The 26,751-nt window shown below is 40.3% G+C and overlaps 1 protein-coding gene across 4 annotated transcripts; it reads right to left on the bottom strand.

The window, feature by feature from the left end:
• Positions 1–4,339: 4,339 nt before the first annotated feature.
• On the bottom strand, positions 4,340–25,370 carry Rsrc2 (arginine and serine rich coiled-coil 2). Of its 4 annotated transcripts, none has more exons than XM_055605930.1 (10): positions 25,227–25,370; positions 20,829–20,985; positions 19,215–19,258; positions 16,538–16,728; positions 14,376–14,579; positions 12,371–12,493; positions 9,182–9,261; positions 7,117–7,346; positions 6,467–6,556; positions 4,340–4,987 (listed from the first exon to the last, which is right to left on the bottom strand). In XM_055605930.1, the coding sequence occupies exons 1-10, from the start codon at positions 25,230–25,232 to the stop codon at positions 4,808–4,810; spliced, it is 1,305 nt and encodes a 434-aa protein (XP_055461905.1). In that variant the 5' UTR covers positions 25,233–25,370; the 3' UTR covers positions 4,340–4,807. The 4 variants fall into 4 exon arrangements, with proteins under 4 accessions (XP_055461905.1, XP_055461904.1, XP_055461907.1 ...); XM_055605929.1 differs by having other exon boundaries at positions 7,117–7,349; XM_055605932.1 differs by lacking the exon at positions 25,227–25,370 and adding an exon at positions 18,352–18,429 and having other exon boundaries at positions 16,538–16,750; positions 20,829–20,848.
• Positions 25,371–26,751: the final 1,381 nt, after the last annotated feature.

Raw genomic sequence — 26,751 nt, forward strand, 5'->3', positions numbered from 1 at the left:
TTCCCTCTTAAAACAAAACAAACAAAACCCCACAAAAAACCCGTGTGCCTTTAATGCCAGGACTCAGGAGGGGCCGGTCTCTGTGACTTTGAGCCCAGCTAGATCTACAGAGTGAGTTCCAGGACAACCAAGGACACAGAGAAACCTTGTCTTGAAAACAAACAAACAAAAAAGGGTGGGGGGGTGCTGGAGAGATGGCTCCGAGGTTATAAGCACTGGCTGTTCTTCCAGATGATCTTGGTTCCATTCCAAGTACCTACAACCGTCTGTAACTCCAGTTCCAGGGGATCCAACCTTCACATAGAAATACATGCAGGCAAAACACCAGTGCATATAAAATAAATAATAAATAGAGAAATGCCAAGGGAAAAAAAACTCATTAGAAATAGAGAAAAAAAAAAAAAAAGACCCTGTTGGTGTCAGTGGAAAAAAAAAAAAAGAAAGAAAAAAAAGAACATGAACTGCAATGTGAAATATTAAGTGGGCAAACTGACGGGGCAAGTATTAAGAAGAAAACAGGGATGAGATCCCAGACTGTCAAAGCAGCGGACAGGATGGGAAAGCAACGTGGAGGAAGATGGATCTGGATTGGCCAAGTTCTCCTACACTGCCTACCAGCTAAAGTCATTTAACATTTTAAATAGATGTAACAGCAAACTTACCTTTTGATAAGTCTTGATTGAAGTATATAGAGAAGAGACTGGAAATAAAACCAAAATTAATGTGAATCTAGCAAACTGCTAGGTTTTCGTAGTAATGTATGGAATTCTTTTCTTATGGGGGCTGGATAAGGGTGGAATCCTGGAGATTGTAGCTCGGCAGCTGAACTTTAACAATTTATATGAAGCCCTGAAGGTTTGGTATCCAGCACTGAAACTGGGTAGGGGGAGCAACCTGGGATTATAGATGGCAGCAAAAATGATGGGAAAAATAGGTATGCAGAAGCAGAAAATATTTAAAAGATAAAGAGAATATGTCTTCATTAAATATATTGAGAGAAAAGGAAACAGTACATAGTGGGTAGCTGCAGGGTTGGTGGACAGGGAAGAGGTAGGAAAGGCTAGGATGTAGCTAGTTATAGGACTTTGAAATATGTAACTTACATACTTATGATTCCAGCATATGCTTTGATGTGCTGATAGGTAGCCATATGCCCCTTTTGCCAGAGGTAAGGAAAATGACTTATTTTGGTTGAGGGGAAGCAGTTTCATAGTTCTTGAGAAAAGCTGGCTTTTATCTAACTGCCCCAAATCCTAGTCTAGCTCAACAGTCTAGGTTGAGCTCATTTCTGGATCTTTGGACTGCTTTTGGGGTGTGGGGAACTGACGGATGGCAAGGTGAAAAGACTGAGCTCCACACAGGCATATTTAATCAGAACAGGGAATGGCAGCGGTCTTTCCGAGGGAGTGGAGACTGTGCACACGGGGTTTGGGGTTTTATAGGCCAGAAAGGGGAACTCTTGGGGAAGAAGATTTCAGTTTGTAGATGTGTTCTGCTGGCAGTCCTTATCATGGTTTCATCCTTGTAAATTCTTAAAGGAAGCTCTTCTGACCCTCCATGCTCCTGCCTGTTGATACTAACTTGCCAACTCTTCCTGCAACAAGTGCCTCCAGCCACCTGAGGCTTCTAAGTTATTAGAGTCTACTTTTTTGTTACAGACTTGCAGCACCTCTTTCCTTAGGTAAAGATAGGTGATGAATAATCCACTCAAGAAATGCTGCTGGCTAGGTGATGGTGGCGACACTTTTAGGGGTGGCAGAGGCAGGTAGATCCCTGTGAGTTCAAGGCCAGAGCTACACAAAGAAAACTGTCTCAAACAATGAGGGGGCTGCTTTAACGAAGCCTATGTCCTTTCAATGATGGAAACATTACCAGCACATGCTCAGGCTGTATTTCCAGATCAGACCTTGGTAGCTGGAGCAGACCTGGGCAAAAAAGAACTCTGGTCAAACTCCCATGAGTGACTATAGGAGCTGCTGGTAACTCATCTTGCCATTGTTGGGCTGAGGGGGAAAAAGCCCCCAAGTGATTTAAAAAATCTTATTTAGTAGCTGGGTGGTGGTGCACACCTTTAGTTGCAGCATTGAGAAGACAGAGGCAGGCAGATCTGTGAGTTTGAGACCAGCCTGGTCTACAGAATGAGTTCTAGGGCAGCCAGGGCTACACAGAGAAGCCTGGTCTTAGAAAAGAATTTGGAGATTTCATGTACTCCAGATTGTGTGATGTTAGGGATCAAAACCATGGCTGGCTGGGCAAACAGCAATTGAACTACATAGCCCAGGCCCTATTTTAGCCTAGGCTGGCCGAGGGCAAGTTTCCTGTCTTTGCCTCTCTAGGGATAGGATTCCAGCACCTGAGCCCTTGTTTCTTTTCTCTGAGTGGGAATTTCTTTTTTTAAACTTTTTAAGATTTATTACAGTGTTCTGCCTGCACGTACACCTATACACCAGAAGTGGGCACCAGATTTCATTACAGATGATTGTGAGCCACCACGTGGTTGCTGGGAATTTAACTCAAGACCTCTGAAGAGCAGCCAGTACTCTTAACCTCTGAGCAATTTCTCCAGGCCCAATTTATTTATTTATTAAAGATTTAGTTATTACTATCTATACAGTATTCTGCCTGCATGCCAAAGAGGGCAACAAATCACAATATAGATGGCTATGAGCTACCATGTGGTTGCTGGGAATTGAACTCAGGATCTTTGGGAGAACATCCAGTGCTCTTAACCTGAGCCATCTCTCCAGCCCTATTTATTGCTTTTCAGACAGGCTCTTGAAGTCTGGGAACTTGCTATGAATACCTTGCTGTCCTGGAATTCAAGAGATCCACCTGCTTCTGCCTCCTGAGTGCTGGGATTAAAGGAGTGAGCCTTTCAAGACCTCTATTTCAACATTTGTAGGTCTTATTTTGTCCTTCGCCATAGTGGGTGGTAGTTAAGAATGAAGAAAACTCCTACAGCACACACACTTGTGGTTGTGCTTATTAGGGGGCTAAATTTCTGGGTTAGGCTTAGAAAGGGGCTGAATTTAAAGTTAACATTTGATTTACCCTTGTTTTATAAAGAGTTGTACAGTGCTCAGGGATGCAGAGGTAGAAAGTTCTGAGTTCCAAGCCAGCCTGGTCTACAAAGTGAGTCTAGGCCAGCCAAGACTACAAAGAGAAACCCTATCTTGAAAAACAAGTCAAAAACAAACAAAAAACCAAAACAGTAAGAGTTATAGACAGTCAATCTGCATGAGAAGGAAAATAAAGGCCAGAAGCTTGTGGAGTTACAGAGGTTGGGTTGACAACAAAACCTATAGAAATGGGTTACTGGGAGAACTGAAGGATTCCCACAGAAACTAAGTATGTTACCTTCTGTCCTTTATGGTAACTTTAAAATTTTTTCCACTTGTGTTTTGCGTAGATCTGTGTACCAAATGTGTGCAGTATTCATGTAGGTTAGGAAAGGGCATCAGAATACACATAACTAGAAAAAGCAGTTGTAGCCTGACCTATACTGGAAACTGAATGCCAAGTTTTCTACAAGAGCACTGAAAGCTCTACTGTGCCATCTGTCCGGCCTCATTTTTGATACTGTGTCTCCTGCAGGCCAAGTCTGGGCCAGCACATGTAGCTCAAATCACTCTTGCCTGCAGCTCCTTTGATCTATGTGACTTACCACATCACCTGAGCCACCACACAGTACAAAACCCCAAGGTCTAGGCATCCAAGTTGCTGGTACTCGAGGCCTGGGCTACTTAGCTCCACGAAGTTGTGTGTTTTGTTTCTTTGAGACAAAACTTATATAGACCAATCTGGCCTGGAACTCAGCTGCCTGTTTCCCAAGTGTTGGGATTACAGGCACAAACCATGTATTTTTCAAGTTTTTTTTTTTGTAGCCTTGGCTGTCCTGGACTCCCTTGCTGGCCTCAAACTCACAGCAACCCACCTGCCTCTGCCTCTCTGAGTGCTGGGATCAAAGGCATGTGCTACCGAGGCTGGCTAGACAGTTTCTAATATCTTAGTTTCTGTTGAATAAGACTTTAAGGGATAATGAGCAAATAGCATACAAAGGACTTGTTGTAAGGCACTTTAGTAAATAAAAGTGCTCACATCCCTTTAACGCATTGGTCTATTTCCTGAATAACATGGAATAGTAAGTGCTGTACCCCAATTCTGCTTTATAATAGAAGAGCAGGACTATTATGCTCCACTCATTCTCCCTTTACATCTTTGCTCAGTGGTATTGCCTGTACCCTGTAACAGCAGCTGTAAAAAGGCACTTGTAAACAGTTTTTTTTAATTGTAAAATCAATGCTACGCACAACAAACTCAAACAAGAACACCAGTTAACTTAAATTAACACCAGTTTTGAGAAAACCATTTTTATTATCACTGCCCAGCTTGTGTGTGCAGGATCATGTACCAAATGGCCAGATCTTCTAAAGAACATCTACATAACATTTCATGTTTCAAGAGATGAAAATAACTGTACAAGGTTAAGTACAAAAGTACACAAGACAGTGGACACGAGAAAAATCTATGTATGAGATTTTATCCCACCAGAAGCTTTAATATATTTGAAAAGTAGAATTCATGAACTAAAAAATATTGTCCTTCTATAGTCCTGTCAAGTTTAATGGAAGTGGGTTTAACCTGATTACAACACTAACACCAGTATCACTGATCTGATATTTACAAAAAAATCGTATTTTTCAATAAATTAAAGTCAATGCAACACCCATGCAAGCTAGAATGCTAGCTGTTTGGTGAACAAGGACCTGACATAGAACAAGTCTATAAAGTCCCACATTGATATTTTTCAAACTGTATCCATTCCACGCATTGAAGATGTGAAACCCAAACCCATTCCTCTTTGTGTGTGGGTTTGTGATCTTGCCATTTCATATTGAGCATCAAGATTTCGAAAAACTTCTTCTTGTTGCTTCAAAGTCTTGTAACTTTCTTCATCAACTGAACTACAGCCAGCTTCATCTTCACTCTAAATGTCAGACATAAAATGTTAACTTTTAACCTTTTATTATTATGTGTACAGTCTGCTGCCTGCATTCATGTCATTACACCATGTGTGTACAATGTTTGCAGAGGCCAGAAGAGTGGTGGTTCTTTTAAGACTGGAGTTACCAACACTATCCATGTGGATGCTGACAAGAACACTACATGTTTTAACAGCTAAGGCACCTCTCCAGTCCCAAATATTAACAGTGATAGTACGTTATTACAATTGTTAAGTGCAAAGACATGCTCCATGCATGGAACGTAGCACAGAATCAATAATTTACTGTTAGTGGTGTGATGATAAACAGCGCACCCAAGACTGAGCATATAACTGCCGTACATAAAGTAATGTAAGGATAGGTATGTTTCAGGGAAAGGAAGTGCTCGCTACTGTTACCAGATTTAACAGAAAAAGCTTTGCAGGCATTGGTGGGAAGAACAGTGATGGTGGAAGCAGCTCGTAACATGGAGATTATTCTGCTTTGTTAAAGTAAAGGCCAGTTTAGGTTAAACATTACTTCAACAAAGAGGCCCTTTTTAAATTATAACAAAATCAAGAGACAAGGGCTTGCATAAAATTCTCTATACATTAATGGTTCAGCAAAGGTCTTTTTTTTTTTTTTAAATATCTGAAAGGCCCCATCACATAATCTAAAAGAGCATCAGTATTTTCCCAGAAAATTCATCATTCCTGTTTAAAACTTTCATTAAAAGATCAGGAAATGGGGGCTGGAGAGATGGGTCAGAGGTTAGAGTATCGATTGCTCTTCCAGAGGTCCTGAGTTCAATTCCCAGCAACCACATGATGGCTCACAACCATCTATAATGAGATCTGGTGCCTTGACCTCACAGGTTTCCACAATAGCCCATGTTGTCAAGTTCTCAGTGGCTGAGTATGGAGGATATTGAGTGACAGAGGACCTCAAGACTGCTAAGGAAGAACTTTACCAATAATGGCAGATAAGGGGCACACACATTTGATCCTAGTAGCCAGGAGGCAGAGGCTACACACTGAGACCCTGTCTCAAAAACAAGATTCTATCTACCAATTGGGTTACATTTCCAATCCTATTTAGATATTTATTGACTGGTTCTTTAAAGACAGGGTTTTCTGAGTAACAGATCCATAGCTGTGCTTGACAGCTTTGTAGACCAGGCCAGCCTTAAACTCAGAAAGACCCACCTGCCTGTTTCCCGAGCATTGGGATTAAAGGCGTGACTCACCACGCCCGGCCTGTGTTAGGTATCTCAATACAGGGTCTTTCACTGGGCAGTCTCAGCAGGCATGATCATTGTCCAACAGTAAGAATGACAATGACATTATGTCTATGAGATTAACCTAGAGAACAGAGACATTCTCAATAAAGTACTTGGAATTGACATACTACCAAAATACTTTGATGTTGGAAATCGATGTTGCCATGAAAACAGAAGTTAGGATCATCCCTAAAGCATAACTCACCTTAATGCCCATTAACTTCCGAAATTTGACATTTTGGTCCTTGTTTCCAAAATTCAATTTTTCCCATATTTCAGCAGACTGAGATTTGTCCTGTTAAGAAGTACTGAATTTTAAAATACATAAAACTTAATAGTTTATTATGTTATAAATTTCAAAATACAGTCAAGATAAAGCATTAAGTATTAAAAGTATTCTATGCAATTTTCCCTGTCTTAACACGTAGTTATGAAGGAAAGGTATGTGAGTACCTCAGAATAAATCCCATATCCACTGAGAAAAACCATCTCACACTCTGTAACTGAAGCTGTCCTGAACTCCTGATCTACCTGTCTCAGACACTGAAGTGCTGGGACTACAGGTATGAGCTCACAACGTACCTTTGATCAAGCTGCTTAGCAACATGCCCCCCATGTATGAAAATAATTGGTTTTCTTCAAAAGCCTGGTTCAAACGAATTCAACATTTTGACATGCCAATACAGTATCATCATCCATGAAGCCACAATTGAGAATCATTCAAATAAGCCACAACTTTCCCCCTAAATAATCACAACAAACTCAACTATTATAAGCAGGCCCTTTGAAATGACAGCCTTCACTTTATTTTATGTAATTACTAGTAGTGAATAACAAAGGGACACAAGAACTTACGCCTTCTTTCTTGCCTTGCCAGAGCATTTTCCTCTTTTTCTCTTGCTCAGCAAATTTCATTGGATTCACAGCTGCTGGGTTATAGTAGCTGGGCACAGCTATTCCGGTTTCTGCCAATGCTTTAGCTTGGAGAGCTGCCATCTGAGCTGCCATGGCTATCTGAGGAGTCACCTGTGTTCCTGATGCTAACAGCGCAGCAACGTTGAGTACAGAACCCCCAGTGGCTGCAGCTGCTGAAAAATATACAATGGATTTTTAAAGACATAGCTGTCTAATTCACACAAAAGTAGTGTTTGTATATAAAACCTTACAATTTATAAAAGGGCAGGATAATTTTCACCAAATGTAAGGAAATGTTTGCTTACAATTCATTAACGTTAGTGTTCATCAATAGACAATTGCTTATTATTCCTAAAGAAATGTACCCATAATAAGAAGGCATGATTTCAGTAGAAATGAACTAAAGTGCTAGTAGCAATTTTAATTAAAACATTTAGAACAAGAACAATTTAGGGCACTGCTCACACCCAATAGATGGTCAAGTGTCAGATTCTTCTAATAAGTTGCCACCTTCAAAGAAAAGAATTTATATGTTGAATATTTGCCTTCATGTACTATGTATAATACAGGCATGCCTGGTGCCAGAGAGCGCAAGAGAGCATTGGGTCTCCTGGAATTGGTGGTAAGGTAGCTGTGAAGTACAATGTGGGTGCTGGGAAATCAAACCCAAGTCCACTAAAAAACCAGGTAGTGCAGCTAAGTGCCAAGCTGGCTCCCCAGTTCTCTATCCTCTCCTATTCAAGACAGGGAACTACTATGTCGCCCTGACCTGTTTGATACTATGTAGACTGTACTAGCAAAAACCTCAGAAACTGCCCTTACTCTTGTCTCCCGAGTACTAGGATAAAAAAGCCCGAGGCACAATTCCCTGCCAGAATGTAATCCTTTCAAAATATTCTTCTACACCTTATGTAACAGCTGTCTGGCCTTGAATTTGCAGTGAGTTTTCTGAGAGGTTAGATTTGGCCTTAAAAGTTCTTAAGCTAACATAAGAAGCCAGCTATGGAGGTTTATTACCAAGGAGAACCATTACTCACTTATCAAAAAATTATCTGCTCATGAGATAAGAATGGTGGGTAAAGTCTGGCTACCTAAGTTTGATTCCCAGAACCTCAAGGAAGAGAAGTGACTCCAGAAGTTGTCCTCTGACCTATACATGCACACACAATGGCACGTGAGTGCTTACACTTATGCATGGGCACAGGCACAGGAACAGGCATGCTCGCACGCATGCACCCCCCCCCACAACAAAATGATCCCAACAGCAGTAACAGAAAACCCAAATAAACCTACAATTGAAAGAGCTGGGTGTGGTGACACACACCTGCTAATTAATAACAGTACATAGGAGGTTGTCATAGAGAGAGCACACATTCAAGGCCTGGATGAGGTCCAGGAGACTATCTCAAAAATCCAAAGACTGGGGTAGACAAGATGGTAATGGATGAAGGTGCCTGCACCAAGAGAGAATGAATAATCCAAAATTGTCCCCTGACCTCCACACATGCTCTGTGGCAAAGCAGGCAAACATACACACACGCAAACACTGTGTAACTAAAAACAAACAAAACACAACCCCCTAATCCAAGACATATAAATATATTTGGATTTCCAAGAGAGGGTTTCTGTTTAGCCTTGGCTGCCCTGTAGTCATTTTGTAGACCAGGTTGGCCTCAAACTCAGATCTGCCTGCCTTGGCTCCTGAGTTTTGGGATTAAAATCTTATAAAAAACAAACGCACAAAGGTGCTGGAGATATAGTTCAGTAGCAGAGTGCATCCTTGGCTGGGTTTTTCCTTCAGCCATACACATCTACACATAAATTTTTGGTTTGAAAGCTAGGACCTTACAAAGCTGAGATCCACCTGCCTCTGCCTCCCAGGTGCTGGGATCAAAGGCGTGTGCCCATTTGAGAAGATGAAAGCATTCCTAGTGTTCATACAGTGCCTTGATGAGAAACAGGGATAAAAGTAATTTTTAAAACCACACAATTCATAGTAAGTTACCTGCAGCCATTTCTTGTTGTTTTTGCTTTTCAACCATTTCCTTTTCTCGCTGTTCTTGTAATTTCTTTGCCCTTTCCAATCTATCAAAGACAATTTAAAAGGTTTTGATGTAAAGCCAGTATGTAACATCATGATATATACACAAGCATTTTACATACAGAACTTTAAAATAGTATTACATTTTTATTAAGATTAGGTAACAGTTAATATTTCAATAAAATTTTGACACGCTTTTAAAAAGATAGGATTTATGTTGTGTGTGATTATGCTGCAGTGCAGGGCTATGGTAGACTACCAACCAAGGAGTCATACTGTGCTGTTTTTACCCATGTAGATTATGCCATTATAGTATTTTGAAATGTCTGTGTGTCTTTTTTTTTGGAGGCAGACTCTAAAGTAGCTTTGGCTAGCCCTGAACTTCTGATACTTCTATCTCTACCTAGTGGGATCACGTGTGTGTAACCATAACTACTCTTTTAATTTTTGAACTGAACAGTCAAAAACAGGTTTTCTTTGTGTAGCCTTGGCGGTCCTGGAACTCTCTTGTGTAGACCAGGCTGGCCTTGAACTCAGAGATCCTACCTCTGCCTCCCTAACCCTAAATGCCTGCGCCACCACCTCCTAGCTCAAAAACCAAGGTTTTTATAAACAGGCCCTGCCAAGTTTAAAATGTAAAAACCCCTAGCCAACCGCAGCAACACAAACATGTAGTTATCAGCACTCCTCAGAAGAGTAAGCTAAGAATTATTTGGTGAAATCCTGTCTAGAAAAATCAAAACAGCCAGGCGGGGTAGTGTATGTCTTTACCCCAACAGCTGGGAGACATAGGAAGATTTCAGTTTAAGGCCAGCCTGGGCAATATTGTTAGTTCTGAGATAGCCAGGAACACTCTGCTTTAAAAACCAGCAAAGCAAAAGGTCTCCAATTTCTGTCAATACTGGCTATGAAAGCAGAGATAAAATTCAAGCCTGCAAAGCACATAGTGGTGCTAGGTAAATTATAGTGTAGACTCAAGTGGTAACACAATGTTTGTAAAATACTGCTTGGGCAAGAGTGAATGAACCTAGATATATCGAGGATAATCTCCACCAGGAACTCGATGATTAGTAAAGAACTGGTAACAAAATATAAATTTCAATATAAAACAAGAAGAATTACACTTTATACTAAATTAATTTGTTCAGATTAATTTCCTATACAGCAGTAAGTAATACCACCCAGTTTTAAAACTTACTTATTTTTATTTTGTGAGCACTGACTGGTGTTTTGCCTTTGTGAGGGTGCTGGATCCCCTAGAACTGGAGTGAGCTGCTGGGAATTGAACCCAGGTCCTCTGGAAGAACAGCCAGTGCTCTTAACCACTGAGCCATCTCTCTATCCCCTATCCCAGTTTTTAAATGGAAAGCCCAGGTCAAATGTTATGTTTTATTAATGTGGTCCAAAAGAGCCATAATTGAGGAATAGGTTATTTTTTGTTTTGAGACACGTGCAATGTATTATTAGTGACAGTCAAGGGGTATTTGCAATTTTTTTTTTCCTTTTCAGAGAGTGTCTCATATAGCCTTGGATGGCCTCAAACTCAGGTAGTGAAAATAACCTTAAATTTATGGCAATACCACCCAAATGCTAGGATTAGAGATGTGTGCCACAACTGATTTTTTATTAAGCACAGAAGACAACTCTTGAGAATAAGCTTCTGCTTATGTTAATTAGTGACTGCTTTAAAATCTGACACTTAAGACCAAACAAAAGAAACATAAGTTCATGTGTTTCTTCTTCTTCTTCTCCCCCATCCCCTTTTGGTTTTTGAGACAAGGCTTCTCTGTAACTCTGCTCTGACTGTCCTGGACTCACTTTGTAGACCAGGCTAGCCTATAACTCAGAGGTCCACCCTCCTCTGCCTCCTGAGGACTGGGATTGAAGACAAGACCCACATACTTCACACATTTCTTTTAGAGGGTTTCCTGTCTACCTGCAACACTAAGATCACTGATAATCTAAACCAAATGGCTTGTCAGTAATAACAACTTCACACTTTTTCTTTTTGGTTTTTGAAGACAGGGTCTCACATAGGCCTAACGCTGCCCTCAAAGTATCTATGTAGCCAAGAATGACTTGAACTGATCTTCCTGCCTCTCAATGCAAGAATTACAGACATGCACCAACATACCCAGCCTGTAACTTTACCTTAGTAGTAATTAAAAAAGAAAATATAATAGATGAGAGTCTAGAAGAAACTGCAAACCACGGCTTGGAAATACTGTCTGTTAATAAGCAAACAATTATAAATTAGATTCTTGTAGCTCTGTCTCTAAATAAGACAGCTATTGGTTGCACTTGTAGGGCCACTGCAGGTTGGAACCAACTCCATCCACTAAGGTGAACGGATGAAGAAGGGGTGAGCTCACACCTTTGCTGCTGCTGTTCAGTGGAGTTTCTGCCAGGCTGGCTTCACAGGGCAGCAGCACATCAGGTTACACTGTGATAACTGTATTTTTATAATGAAAAAAAATACAAACTCAATTTTGTAAGAAAAATAGAAAAAAGAAAAAAAGAAAGAAACCCCAAATCCAAAAAAGTATAATTTTCAGAATATGTAAAAAATCGCAAACAAGTTCTCGGCTCTTGGCCTCCTGAGGCAGATCTTTGATCCCTGCATATTTCAACCACAGACCTGCTCTAACGTGGCCACAAAACCACCCATCACGCAAGTAGGAACTTTGGAAACGCAACATTCTTTCTAAACTACATGATATATATTGGCTTATGATGTGTACCTACTAAAACTACAAACTGGTGACAGTTTTCTCAGTTTTCAGGTGGTTTTCTTTAAGGAAAAAAAAAAAAGTAAAGACAATGTAGAGGTCCTTGAACCATATTTAAAATTGTTTTTAAATGCAAACAAAAGACATCTGATTCTAAGTTTCTTTCATGAATATATGTTAAAAAAAATCAGTCACAAAGGCAAAAACTTCTCAGTCTTCTTGAATGTGCAAATTAAAAAGAAACAAATCCCCAACTAAAAAATCTACTCAAATCACTCTGTATCATAAATGTGCAGTTATGGTTAGATTTTTTTTTGGGTGGTGGTAGAAGGATTATCCTGAGTTAAAAGCTTATCTACACAATTGTCCAGCTACTTAAAATTGAAAAGAAAACAATATGAATTAGAGGGAAAAAAAAACATACCTCCTAGCTAATGCTTCCTGGGCGTCCATTGCTGTGTTTCTGCCTCTGAAGGGAGGTGGACTAGGTGTCCGGCTTAGGCTTCTGCTGAACCTTCTTGGTTTTTCAACTCTCTTCTTTCTGTCTCTGCAATAAACAGTATTTTGTGACTCACATTATGGCCCCCAATACTTATCTTTAATAAACAATTTTTTAAACAAAGTCCCAACAAAAATCAAAATGGCACATTAAAAAAGTGTACATTTTTTTCGGGGGGTGGAGGGGTTTAGGGCTCTTCATATATGTCTGTGCACTATTTACATGCTTGGTGAAAAGGCTAGAAAACGGTACCAGATACCCTGGAACGGGAGTTACAGATGGCCGTGAGCAGCCATGCAAGTGCTGGGAATTGAGCAAGAGTAGTCAGTGCTCTTAACTGCTGAGCCATCTCTCTAGGCCCAACAATCAAAGTAATTTTACACAGGACTGTTTCTTCAAAGGGAGAGATGTATAACATATTTTCTACCCAGAGGGCTGGGAACAGAGGCAGTTAATAGCCTGGTGACCTCTGTGCTATCTTGTATGGCCAGCTAACACCAGCTCCCCAAAACCCTTACCTTGAGCCTATACCACTATCTTTGTCCATACCCTTCATTGCTTCCTTAGTTAATCTAAAGAACCTATCTTTATGGAAGATGTCAGTGATACAAGAGCTTTGACTTACTCTCAGCAGGAAATGTTTTTATAAACTGTTATGCTTAAATAAACTACTGGGTGTCAGACTCTCAAAGTTTGCATCAACACTAGCTACTGAGTCATGTAAAGTTGGATTTCCTTCTTTCCTCTAAGAAACTGACAACCTGGCCTTGGTGTTTGAAGAGACGTCCAATATCTACTGGTGTCTGCATACACGGGAAATATACACCCACACATGAAAACAAATCTTAAAATAAGTAAGGGAGGGAAGATCACTGATCTGGACCAATAAGAAACATCAGTGAATCAACTGCTTGAAAGGCAATTAAAAGTGAGTTGCAACAGACTATATTTAGAATATATGTATAAACAAATACATGCACACACACATGCATATACATGCATATAGTAACAATGAAGAATGAAGCCATGAGTTTCAAGGAGACTGGGGAAGGGTGTATCGGAGGGTTTAGAGGGGAAAAAAAATAGAGAAATGCAACTAAAATGAAACCGTCAAAAAAATAAATAAATAAAAATAAAATTCCAGCGCCTGGGAAGCTGAGGGAGGAGGACAATCTTGTGAGCCCAAGACACATCTCTAGGACATCCAAGGCTGAGAATGACACACACACACACACACACACACACACACACACACACACACACACATCCTTTGTCCAAAACCCAAACGCAAAATTTTTAAGCTTTGAGCTCGAGGCCAGCCTGTCATTTTTGGCCAGTTAAAGGCTACACTGAGACTCTTGTTTTTCAAGAAAAACAACAGATGACAGCTAATACTCCTCTCTGCACGTACATGGAACACAGACATCCCACCAACAAAAAGAGATGACTCAGTAGATAAGAGCATCCCTGCTCTTGCAGAGGACCTGGATTTAGTTCACTGCATTCACACAAAGGAACTAGAGTTATGAATAGATGTGAACCTCTTCTGACTTCAGGCAGCAGGTACCCATGTAGGACACACACACACATTTAGGCAAGCCACTTAAACACATTAAACAGACATGAATGTACACAGTATACATACATACATAGATTTAGGCAAAATCACCCAAACACATTAAAGAAATGAACAGGTAAACTAGATACATAGTGTTAACATACAGCAAGCAGCAGTCAACAAAATTAGCTCTTGTGATAATAAAGGACTATAAAGCATGTCTACCAAGGCATACCACTAGGCCCTACATTTGTTTTTATTGATGAAGTAATGATTTATTAAAGTATTTTAGATTAGTAAATTACGCTGTACAACTGAGAAAATCTAGTGAGGAGAGTCAGCTGTACTTTACTCAGGACAATGAACACTTACCGACTCCGACTCCTTGATCTACTCCTGCTTCGAGTCCTATGTCTGTGTCTGGATCTTGATCGGGAACGTGTTCTGATCCTTCGTTTTCTATCCCTGCTTCTAGATCTTGACTTCTTCCTGTCTCTGCTTCTGGATCGAGATTTTTTCCGATCTCTGCTCCTTGACCGAGACTTCTTCCTTTCCCTGCTTCTACTGCGATGGCGCCTGAAATTCAAGTGTACAAACTTCTAATTGCTCATAGTTACCTGCCCTTTTAAGGACAGGGTCTTATTACATATTCCAAGGCAGACCTTAAACTTCTGATCCTCCTACCATTTATTTCCTGAAAGCCAAGATTGCAGGCTTGTGTAACCATGCCAAGCTCAAATTGTCTTTCCCATTCAACACCTTATAAAGTAGCTAACCAAAAAACAACAACAAAAAAAACACAAACCACCAAACACACAAAAAATCCAAAATATACACTCAAACCAGCAAAAACAAAGAAACAAAAAACCCCCACTGCATTAACAAGATAGGAAAGGGGCTTTTTTCACCTCTAGTTGCCTTGGGAGCTACTCTTGGATGGGCTCTATCTCACACCTAAAGCAGGATGGGCATCAAAGAGGACAAAAAATAAATCAGGGGAATACCTCCCCTGTAGTTTGTCATTAATTGCCAACTTGCTGGGGCAACAGCAGACTCTGGAGTGCAAATGGTCTTATCAATTTTCTAGCTTTGATTTAATTTGAAATAGTTATGTTTCGCTGGCCAATACTGGTATCCATGACTGCAATGGTAAGAATATAGAACTGGGCACATGAAAAATACTACAGCGCATGCACACTTGCTGTTACTGACCCAGCTGAAACACAACAGAACAGACTGGTAAAAGAAAACCACAAAATTTCTTAATAAAGTTTGTCAACATTATTTTAAAAAACAAACAACAAAAAAAGAAAATGGCTTTTGTTCATGTCAAAATATATCAAACATAACAAAATGTTTGATATCATACTAATTACTGCCCAGTCCTCATCAAAATTAAGTGGGTTAAACATGGTAAAAGCAAAGAACCCCCCCCCCCCCCCGGCACTGGGTAGACGACTCAAGTGTTCTTCCTGACGTGCCTAACTCCACTCCCAGGGAGTCCAATGCTCTTCTGGCCTCCATAGACACAAGTCACACATATAACACAAATTAAAGCAAAATATCCATACTCATTAAAACAACCTACATATTTAAACCATGACTCCATTTTCCAAAAGCTGTTTTACAATGTTTATGCCACAGTGTTTTTGGGGGCTTGGAGAGTCGGAGTTGACAACAGAACTGAGTCAAGCACCTCAGTTTTCAGCTGGCTTAGTGTGGCGATTCTTGCATGCCTACAATCCCAGCAGTCTAGAGGAACACTGGGATAACTGCAAGTCTGAAGCCTATCCAGTGCTGGAGCATACCTTTAATGCTAGCTTAGAAGACTGAGCTAAGAGTACAGTCACAAGTTTCAGGCCAATCTAAGCTACAGAGTGAGCCCCGACTCAAAAAGTAGTAAATCTGTTAAAAAAGAAAAATACAACAAATAAGTAAATCTGGCACATGCCTTTAATCCCAGCACTTGGGAGGCAGAGGCAGGTAGACCTCAAGTTTGAGGATAGCCTGGTCTACAAAGTAAGTTCCAGGACAGCCAAAAATGGAAGTTACACAGAGAAAGCCTGTCTCAAAACCCAGACCTGGGCTCCTTCAAACATCAAAACAAAATATAGATCAAATGATGAAGGGGGAACAAATTCTATACCAATTCTATAAAAGAATAGTTCTTGGTTTAATAAATTAACAATATAAGCTTTCCAAGGCAAGTGAAAAGGTTAAAGGTCATTTAGTCACTAATTAAATGTGGTAATCTTTCAGTCTCTTGGAGGCCAGTTTTGTTTTATGAGAAAACCCCAAAGCGTTTTTTCTTTCAGTGCGGCGGACGGATTCCCAGGGCTTTGGACATGATAGTTCTCAACTCTACCCTAAGATTCTAAAAGCCTTTAGTTATCAGCTGATAAAAGAACTGCATCAACATAGCAAGAAATGACTAATATCCTATTTAAGGTTCTGTGTCTATAATGCTAGGCTAGGTATAACTTGTAAGAAAAAGCTGCCGGAAGACACTTTACTGCAACACCAAAACTAGTTACCTTTCACGTGATCTAGATCTTGAGTGACTCCTGCCCCGTGATGTCTTCCTTTCTTTGCGTTTGTGTCTGTCCTCACCATTTTCAGATGAATTTAATCGCTCTCTTCCTTTTTCAGAAGAATGTTCTTTGTCATTGTGCTCCTCAGACTTGTGTCTCTTAGAGGACTTATCTTTGGATTCATGTCTTCTTGCCTGTTTTAACAAGAAGTTGGTTCTTTCAGGAAAATAGTGCAACAAAAAGAGTTAGTATGGGTATCAGTAAACAAAAATGTTGTGATGCAACATTAGTAACCTTAGGAACGTGTGGCAAATACAATCATCTAGCTTCGTATGACCGAAATGATGCATATATAATCACAATTTTCTTATTAAGACACAAAATTACAGTTTGTTCCTTAAGTGTTATAAAACGATTTAAAAAACAGATAATGAAAAGCCATACCTCAAGCAGAATTCTCACTTAAAAATAACAAAACCCACCTCTAAATCTAAAAGACACACTAGGAGTTAAAAAAAAATATAGGGCTGGGTTTTGTGGTGCAAGCCTTTAATCCCAGCACCTGGGAGGTAGAGGCAGGTGGATCTCTGTGGGGCCAGCCTGGTTTAAAAATTGAGTCCCAGGACAGCCAGGGCTGTTACATAAAAGAAATTCCGTCTGGCAAGACTAAAAAACCCCACAATACAACAAAACCCACCAACCAGAAAATAAAAACAGAACTGGGGAAAGCTCAACAGAAGAGCATCTCACTAGCATGCATAAAGTACTATGTGGAATTCCCAGTAATAGCAAAATAAAATTACAAAGAACCGCACCACAAAATGCACTTTAAACAAAGCAGCAAAGTATAATTTAACAAAGGTTAATACTTCCTGCTACTTCAAATTATGCAGAGTAGCAATATTCCTTTAACTAGCTGCACTTCCTGCTACATTCTATCCAAAAGAGCTTATCTTTCATCTACTTAGCTTGCACCAATCCCAACAGGCCTGGAGTTCTATTACATTTTAAGAACTTAGGGCTGAAATAGCAACTATCATTTTAAATTGAAACTCAAAAAAAGTAAAGCAGGCTAACAATTCCTATGTCATAAAATACATACTTTGAAATTAACTGTATGATCAAATATCAACCCCACCATTCAAATGCTAAATTTCCAAGTATGAATATATTTCCCAACCCAAACTTGTAAAGCCCACCTTGTATTTAAAGCTTAAAATCCCACATAACTCAGGGTAAATTAAACTTAAATTGAAGAGAAACTCAGAGCATCTAAACCGCTCTCTCCTATTTCGTATAAAGAAGACCTGAAAACACAACGCTTCACAGTAAGTCAACTGGGCTCAGATCCCCATCTTTGCTGCTCAGGCCACCACTTCTCTACCATAACACAACATGGTTATTTCCCCCAATAGGCCATAGCATATTCCTTTTGACTTGAGGCTAACTTTAAAAACAAAGTCAAAATACAAACCAAGAAAGTGGAGCCAATCATTTTAAAACATGCACAATGATACATCTGAAAATGATCAGAGTGACTTTTTATTTTGTAGAAAAATAAGAGACCTGGAGACACAAGCTAAACCTTAGTTTTATGGCCAGTTCTCTATATTATATAACCTTAGAAAATGTTCAACTTTGCCATATAGTGGCAGACTAGAAAAGCTTTAAGTGGTAAAATTTCCAGAAACTTTAAAGAGTTTATTTTAAGCCAGTTTTCAAACATAACATTACCACTAATTTTGTAAAACATTAAAACCCTTAACTGATTTAAGATATATTTAAGGGAAATAGGAGTTTGAATGACTAATAGTTACCTTATCATGAAGTAGGCTTATTATTTTGCTATCTGAGTCTGCAGCGTCTTCAGTTCAGTCTCTTCGCGCATTAGCACGCTGAGTATGATTTATTATAGAAATGTTATCATGTGAGCTAAACAAAATAGTCATTTTCACAAAAACTCTCCTAAATTAAAAATTTAACAGAGCTTCCATTAGGGGAAGAGGTGAAGTCCCTGCCCATATTTGTTTTAAGAGTCCCTTGCCCAGCCCCCTGAGGCTCTTTTCCCTTTCTCATTGCTAATTATCTTCCTGGGTAGCTCAGGCTCATCTTCTTAGGTGGGTGAGGCAAGTTAACTCCTATGCAGTATAGCTGCTGCCTTTGTTTTTCCTAAGGCTTTACTGTAAACATCACCTCTCCAACTGTCCCTCACATTTTATTACAACAGTATTAGGTTCACTGAACTAGCTTCACTAAAGAAAAGAAAGAAAACTCAGTATTTTCAATGAAGAAAAAGTAGCCCACTAATAAGGTACCGACAAAGATGATGCTATTTAAAAATCTTGAGCAGTTGTCAAGGATAAGGAGACCTGGGACCTCAGATTAATGGAAGCTCTGTATCACAGGCCTAAAAGTCCAGCTTATTCTTCATATCATATTTTATTGTGAGTATTTTCACAATATAATAAAAGTTAATAGCTTTTGAAGGTACTTTCTATATAAACAACTATCTTCTTGAAAAAAATGATGAATCTAAATCATGCTTATTTTAAAACCCAATTAACCTTTTAAATTTCAAGTTTGGGTACTTACCTTGACATGGCAAACAGTCACACAAACATTTCTACCAGACACTTTACAAGAATTTTAAAGCACCTATTCACTACAAAGTGTTAATTACCTCTTTGCTTCTGCTCCGGCTCCTGTGTTTTCTTCCATCGTTATCTGTGAACACACACAAGAAGCCAAAATACATGAAGACACAAACATCTTTAACACATAACGATATATCAATAAAAGTCAGTACTACAGGAGCTTCTAACAAGATCCAAGTTTGAACCGAAAACAAAAGGGGAGGGAAAAAAAAAAAAAAAAGCAAACCAAAACTACCTCCTAATTTTCTGGTCAGAGCAAAATACAGTGCCTTCCAATGATTACATTGTCTCTTAGTCACTCTTTTTAAAGCTTTGTTTTAATGTTTTGAAATACAATGACTCTTATTATGGTACCTTGGCTAGCTGGGGTCTGGAACTTGCTATGCAGATTAGGTCTTTTTCTGCTCCCTTTTGTGTGCACTATACCTGGCCGGTTCATTACTGTGTATGGGCCCACAAGTGCAGGTCAGAGGAAAAAACTTTGGCGAGTCAGTTCCCTCCTTTCACTTTTATCGGGTTCTGAGGGTTGAATGTAGGTTGTCAGGCTTGCACATACATGCCCTTACCCATACTAAGACAACTCACTCCTGGTCTTCACACACCTGCTGTCTCACACACAATAAACTTAATCACTTTTAGACAGGGACATGAATGTGTGCACATAAAAAACAAACAAACAAACCAGGTTTGGGCTGAGCACCCAATCCCAGTATACAGGAGGTTAGTCCTCTGGGTTAGGGAGACTCATTTTGAAATAAACAACTAGGCGGGGGAACATTTGACATGATCTATAGTCAAAATATTAGCTAGACATTTTCTTTCTTACTCTTCCTTTTTTTGAGGTAGGGTTTTTGCAGCCCAGAGTGGACTTTAATTTTTCTTCCTTCTGCCATGTCACATCAAGGTAGCAAATGTTCATTTTAAAAGTGATCACAATGCCCATCAAATGTAAACATATTAAGGAATGACTGAACTCCTGGTACAGCTTCTTGTTTTTCGAGACAGGGTTTCTGTGTATAGCCGTGGCTGTCCTAGACTCAGTAAGACCAGGCTGGCCTTGAACTAACAGAGATCTACCTGCCTCTGCTACCCAAGTGCTGGGATTAAAGGTATCATGGAGGGGCCGCTCAGTTACAGTTTTTAAATAAATTGCTCTTTTGTTTATTTAGTAACTTTGCAATGCTAGGTCCTCGTGTAACCTAGGCACTCAACCAATAAAGTCACACCCATGCTGGGTGCAGTGGTACACACCTGTAATACTCTCCCATTCTTTAAACAGCAAAATGTCACAACTTCTACACAAGTTAGTTTCCTTTGGTTTTGAGACAGTGTCTCACTATTTAGCCAGGCTGGCCTGGAACTACTACTCAACCCATGCTGTCCTCATACTTATAATCCTTCTGCTTTACTCTTTAAAGTGTTAGGATTACAGGTTTGTGCCATGTTCAGCTGGTTTCATCTTTTTGAAAGGGCACAAGAAGGGCAGGCATCTGCAAATATCAAACTTGCTTCAGACATACTGTAGAGTACAGAGTTCTAGCCTTAGCAATGGAAAAATACAACACAAAACCTCCCCATGCAGGTGTTACACACAGATTAAATATATGCAGAATATACTACCATCACATTAAATTCCTTACCTGATTTTCGTTTTCGTTCTCTTGACCTTGACCGTGACCTTGAATAATGATGTTTGGAGGCTCTAGGAGAAATAGATACATCTGACTGCTCTTTTTTCTTTTCTCTATCCGGTGATGTTTTTTCTGGGGCTAATCCATCTCGTTCTGTATCAGTCGCCTAAAAGTTAAACAAACAAAAACCATCAAAGTTTATCGTTGCATTTCCAACGTCTCTCGGTTTTTAAAAGGGCAAGGAATGAAGACAGTTGTGCTTCACCAGAAAAAAACAAAACAAAACAAAAACCAAACCCAGACATGGCCGATTTCAAGTGGATGTATGTGTAGTAAAGTAACAGATATAAAGACTTTACTCTAGAGATTTCCAATAAATATTTAAAGAAACTATAAAACTTTAGATGTGTGAATTAAATTTGCTGACTTGCCAGTAATCAAATTGCTGTTCATTATCATTAAAAAGCTATTTAAAATAAACTATTAAAAGTTTAATTAAAGGTACGTAAAACTGTAAGATTAAAGCAGCATAGGGAGTATGTCTAGATTATAAAAGAATAAGCAAAAAATTACCTTACCTGAGAACCTAATTAACCTTCTTTAATGAAAATATCCCCTTGGCACAGAGGTACAGCAAAACATGTTCTGCCTCTCCGTATTTATGCTCTGGGCTATGGAAACATCAAGCCGTTTCCACGTTAAAGCATTTTAGTATAGGCAATATTACAATATAAATTTTATTTTCGTAGTGCTTAGGATTAAACCCAGGGTCTCATGCTTGTTAGGCAAATTCTCTTATCACTGAGCTAAATCCCAGCACTTAACAAAACTGAAACAAACAAACAAACACAATGGCACACACATTTTCAGAGACTAGATTTACCTAAGGTTCAAGTTATCATTTGTTAGTTTACAGAAGGCCATCCATCTTCTGTACTCTTAATAGCAACCAGAACAAAAACTGAATAAATGCATGAGAAATTAATTTCAGCTGTAGCCCCTTCACCAAAGCTATTCCTGGTTGAGGATGTCAGTCAGTGGTGGAACTGCCTGCTTTGTATGTGTGAAGCTCTGCCTTACATCACTCTCACTAGTGTTGGAAAGAAATCTACCACCAACCCTATTTCTGAGAACTGGGTGATCCAAATAATGCTTTACCAGATTACTGTTCAAGAGGAGTGGAAATGTATGACACTACTTATGCATGAAACGCTACAACATTTCAATTAAAAAAAAAAAAAAAAAAACACTACTCAAGAGGCTCATCTAAGCTGGAATAACAGAAAGTATCTTCAAGGATACACTAAAATCTCAAAGCTCCCTTGAGTTGAGCTTGATTTGTGAGATGACATCTCATATAGACAAAACAAGCCCTTAAACTCCTGACCCTTCTACCTCCAGAGCACGGAATTTAAAGATTCACACCACCAAGACCAACATTCAGCTGGATTTTGCTAAGAGGCACTGGAAGCAAACAGATCTGAACTGTATGTAGCGGAGTGTAAGGTATGCCTAGAGAAAATAATAGGAAAATAAATCTGCTCACCCAGGAAACAGATGACTCAGGACAGGAGCTGGCATACTCCATTACTGTTCTGCACAATCCTTGAGCCATTTTTCGTTTTTCTTTCTTGTTGAGATAAGGTCTCTTTTGGTAGCCCTGACTGGCCTGGAATTCACTATGCAAAACAGGCTGGCCTCAAACTCTGGCACCTGCCTGCCTCTGCTGACATTAAAGATGTGTGTCATCGAGCCAGCTGAAGAATAATTTTTATATTTAAAAGACTGGTAAAACAAACAACGTGAAACTACAAATCACCCTTAAACCAGAAGTATTCACCAGCTACTCCTTCTATCCAGTGTTTACCAGCCTTCCACTTAGAACTTCAGAGGGATAACTACAGTATTCATCAGGGAGAATCGCCATCTACTTTTTCCCTTGGGAAGATTAGTTCAGAAACTAAGTACCAAAATAAAGAAAGTGTATTACTTTACTGGGGCACAAAGTGGGTCAAAACTAATACTAGATGACAATAATAAAATGACACACAAAAAAGGACAGGTTTGGGGCTGTAAAGATGGCTCAGCAGTTAAGCACACACAAAAAGACAAACTTAAGACTGGAGGTGAAAGGTATAAATTAGCTGCTAAACTACCAATTGTGGCTCAAAGGAACCTTAAGAAACAGAAAGGAAGCAACCAGCTACGGGAGAGATTCTCATTCCTGTACACATATTCTCCACAATTTTGTGTGGAAAGGCATTTATCCTCCAGGATCAAGGTCAACCTTATTTTACAGCCGATACTACCCAGAACCACTAGCTGACTCCCCTAAAATACTGTACTCTCCCCGTCTTTACTATCTCCTAGTAAAATAGGTTGCTTTATTACACTATTAAAGATGACAGTGATCCAAATAACATTTTCTTTCATTCTTGTCTTCTGTATTCTTAAGGACGATGTCAGATTGGTCAGTGATGTATTTTCTCCACTTAAAAAAAGCACCTCAAACAGCCAGGCATGGTGGTTCAGGCTGTCATCCTAGCACTCGGGGAGACAGGGGCAAAAGGATCCCTGTGAATTCAAGGACAGCCTGGTATACAAAGTGAGTCCAGGACAGCCAAGGCTACACAGAGAAACCCCATCTTGAAAAACCAACAAACACACACACACACAAAAAAAAACCATGAACCCTTCCTCCAACTTTTGAGGTGATGTCTGTCTACTGAGTGTTCAAGGCTGCCCTCAAGCTTTTCAATCTCCTAGTGAAGCCTCCCAGCTGTTAGGACCACAGCATGTCAGACACAATCATTTTTTCCTGAGAACCAATATGAGACTGAAAACTATAGAAAAACGCAACATTTAGTCCACTAAAGTTTATTCTGCAATAGACCCAGAAACTAAATAACAAAGGAACCGGTGTGTGACTCTCAGGTTATTAGCAGTCACTTTCATATGCAAAACTACAGAATAAAACACACCTTACCATGAAGCTCATTAAATAATAGGTCTGTGGCCCCCCAGCACAAATTTTATTTTCCTAATGATATTTACAATACATCAGAGATAGAAAGCCTAATTATCAAAATCACTCAGATTTACTTCAGTTTAGTAGAAATCCATATAAACATCGCCTGCAAACTACCTTCTATTTAATTACTGGGAGCATAAGAAAGCCAACCGATTTCTACAATTTACATCGTGAAAACCCTAGATAACTGAAGCACAGAATACAAACCCTTTTCAGCGCAAAGAAAGGTGAGCAGCACTTTAATCACTAGGCTGACTCTCTGGAGGACTGCCTTACAGTGGAGGGCACTGGAGAAACCGAGCTTTTATTTCACTTAAAATAACGCAAGAAAAGCCAATACTACTTGAAGTATATTAAGAGGTCCAAGACACTACTTAGAAAAATATTAGTTCCAGAATTTTTTAAAGCCTAGTCTTTGAATCCTCGTAAAAATCCTAAATTCAAGCAGAGGGGTAGTGAGATGCAGAAAAACTATCTGTACCATTCTAATTTCAAATATTCCATTTATCAGAAAGAGTAATCCTTAGCTACAATATGAAGTTAAAACGAATTAGTCATCAAGAAGGACTACATAATGCGCACCAGAATAGTTTTTCTCGATAACCAGAAACAAATGGGCATATCCACGGCAGGCTTTCTGTTCAAACAGGTTTCCTAGGAACGGCTTTGATATAAGTCAAGAAAGGGGCCTTCAGGATAGCCAGAATTTCTACAGAGATATCTTGCCCCCCCCCTCCCCAAAGGTAACACGACTCGCTATGGGGCACAAGTACCAGGGAATGGAAGTGGATCCTCAGACGAAATTTTACTCTTCAAAACAATCCCAGTTCCAAGCGAGAAGGTTCACAACGACAAACACTAAGCAAAATTAGGCAAAGTACCCCAAAACACTAAGGGGTTCGCCCAAAAGGATAAGAATGTCTCGTAAAGAGATTGCCTTCTGGGCCCGGTACTTTCCAGAGAATGCTTGTGGTCTTTTTTTTTTTTTTTTTTTTTTTCTTTCCAGTAAAATGTGATAAAGCACAGAGCAGGAACTGAGAAGCCCTATAAAAACGCCAACACATACCACTGGTCTGGGCCAAAGAGATGAACCCCACAGCTCGGTGGGCTTCTGAAGAAATATGGGGTGATGGAAGTGATGAGGAAAGTTCTGGAAAAAAAGAAAGCCATTCCCTGCGGCTTCCCACCCCCATCCACGCCGCCTTACCTCCCCCTCCCTGCAGTGGGAAGCCATGATGGCGAGCGCAGAAAGCTGCCGCGGCGCCATTTTGTCCACACACAAGCCCGGACAACAGCCCCGAGAGCTGTTCGCCCACTCTGTTAAAGAAACAACAAAATACACCCAGCCCGGGCTTCAAGATCCAGTTAGTACCTACCGCCATGGTTTTCGAGTCCCGGCCGCTAAGGCGGCGCCTCTGCTTGCCGCACTCAACAGTACTGGCCGACGCGACGCTTCGCCACAGACTAAATCTCTTGCGCGAGGGACCCGGATGGCACAAAAGGGCTGAGGCCCGGCGCGACGCGCAGCTTGCTGGGAGAAAAAAGGGGTGGTGATAAGAGTTTCTATAACAACGCGGTTCGAGGCGGTGATTGGTCAGTTCTTGAAAGGGCGTGGGCTGAAGCCTATGAAGTGGGTAGGGCCAAGAACACACCCTAGAATGAGGCCTCGGTGGCTGGAACTCAATTTAAGCTAGGGTGGAGCGGTTTCCCGTTTCAGTTTTGAGAGAATGTTGGCCTGCTCGGGCCGCCGTAGGAAGGGTTGCGCAGGGTGTTCTCCCGCCAATTCAAATCTGTGGCGTGGAACCTAAAATGAGCAGGAGCGATTGTGGGAGTCAGGAAGAAGTGCGAAACACTTGAGAATCCTCCTTTAGTTTCTTCAGCTACGGGTGAGAAGGGGCAACCACGTTGCTCCAGGGAAGTGGGGAGGCATGCCGGATGGAGACCGCAGGGGCGTCAGCCCTGTTCGGTGCTTCTCGCTCTTTAGACACAGGCGGGAGGAACGTGGGAGGAGATTCTGGACGGCAGGCGCTCGGAGCGTTCGTGGAGAGCTTCCTGGCCAGCGTTATCGCTCCTTCATGAGCTAATGTTGTTGCCTCATTCGGTGATGCCAAGGCCACTGCTCATCACCCCTTTTCGTAGCGCCCTTTCCTCTTTGCACTGAGAAGATTCAGTCCTAGAGGCTTACCTCTCTCCCACCGTCTTCCACTTTCAGTGTGGCTCCACAGCTCTCTAAACTCTCCAAGCAGCTAAGCTTTTGCACCCTTCCCAGTGACTGCAATCACTCTTCTTGACCTTACATAGTTGTTTTCCCGCCATTTCTTTCTCCATTTATCTGCACCTTCTGTGCTGATGTACTTCTGGAGCGTTTGTTCGTTGGGAGACAGTCTAACCATTGAAAGCAGACATACTTGATTCTACCACCTTTAAACTTATTTTCAGTAACTGTGGTCTATTATCAAATTGGTGTCAGGGATCAAACCCCTAGACTGTAAAATTGCACGGATAAAACGGATAAAAATTGCCGAGCATAAAAGTACTTGACACAGTGTTCAACCATTTTGTCGTTGTTCCTACTGCAGATCTCTGGGCTGGACCATAGAGTGATTTATTTGTTTATTTGTTTTTGGAGACAGGGTTTCTCTATTATGTAGCTCTGGTCGTCCTGGAGCTCACTGTATGTACGAGGTTGGGCTTGAATCGCAGAGATCCACCTGCCTCCCAGTTTCTGGGATTAAAGATATGAACCATCATGCACAAAATCTCTTTAAAAAGAGGTTCTCCCATATCCCAGGCTGACTTAGAACTCATATAGTATGGCTGACCTATACCCTCCAATCCTCCACCTTTATTTTATTGGCAAAGATCAAACCTAATATCTCTAGCATGATAAACTCACACTTC

Source organism: Psammomys obesus, unplaced genomic scaffold (genome assembly GCF_907164565.1).
Source record: "Psammomys obesus unplaced genomic scaffold, mPsaObe1.curated_primary_1811, whole genome shotgun sequence".
Classification (NCBI taxonomy): domain Eukaryota; kingdom Metazoa; phylum Chordata; class Mammalia; order Rodentia; family Muridae; genus Psammomys; species Psammomys obesus.

Coding starts and splice junctions, on each gene's coding strand:
- Rsrc2 (XM_055605929.1), bottom strand. Junction 14,580..16,537: donor AGATCTAGATCACGTGAAAG/GTAACTAGTTTT, acceptor CTTGAATTTCAG/GCGCCATCGCAGTAGAAGCA. Junction 12,494..14,375: donor AGATCAAGGAGTCGGAGTCG/GTAAGTGTTCAT, acceptor TGTTTATTGCAG/AGACAGAAAGAAGAGAGTTG.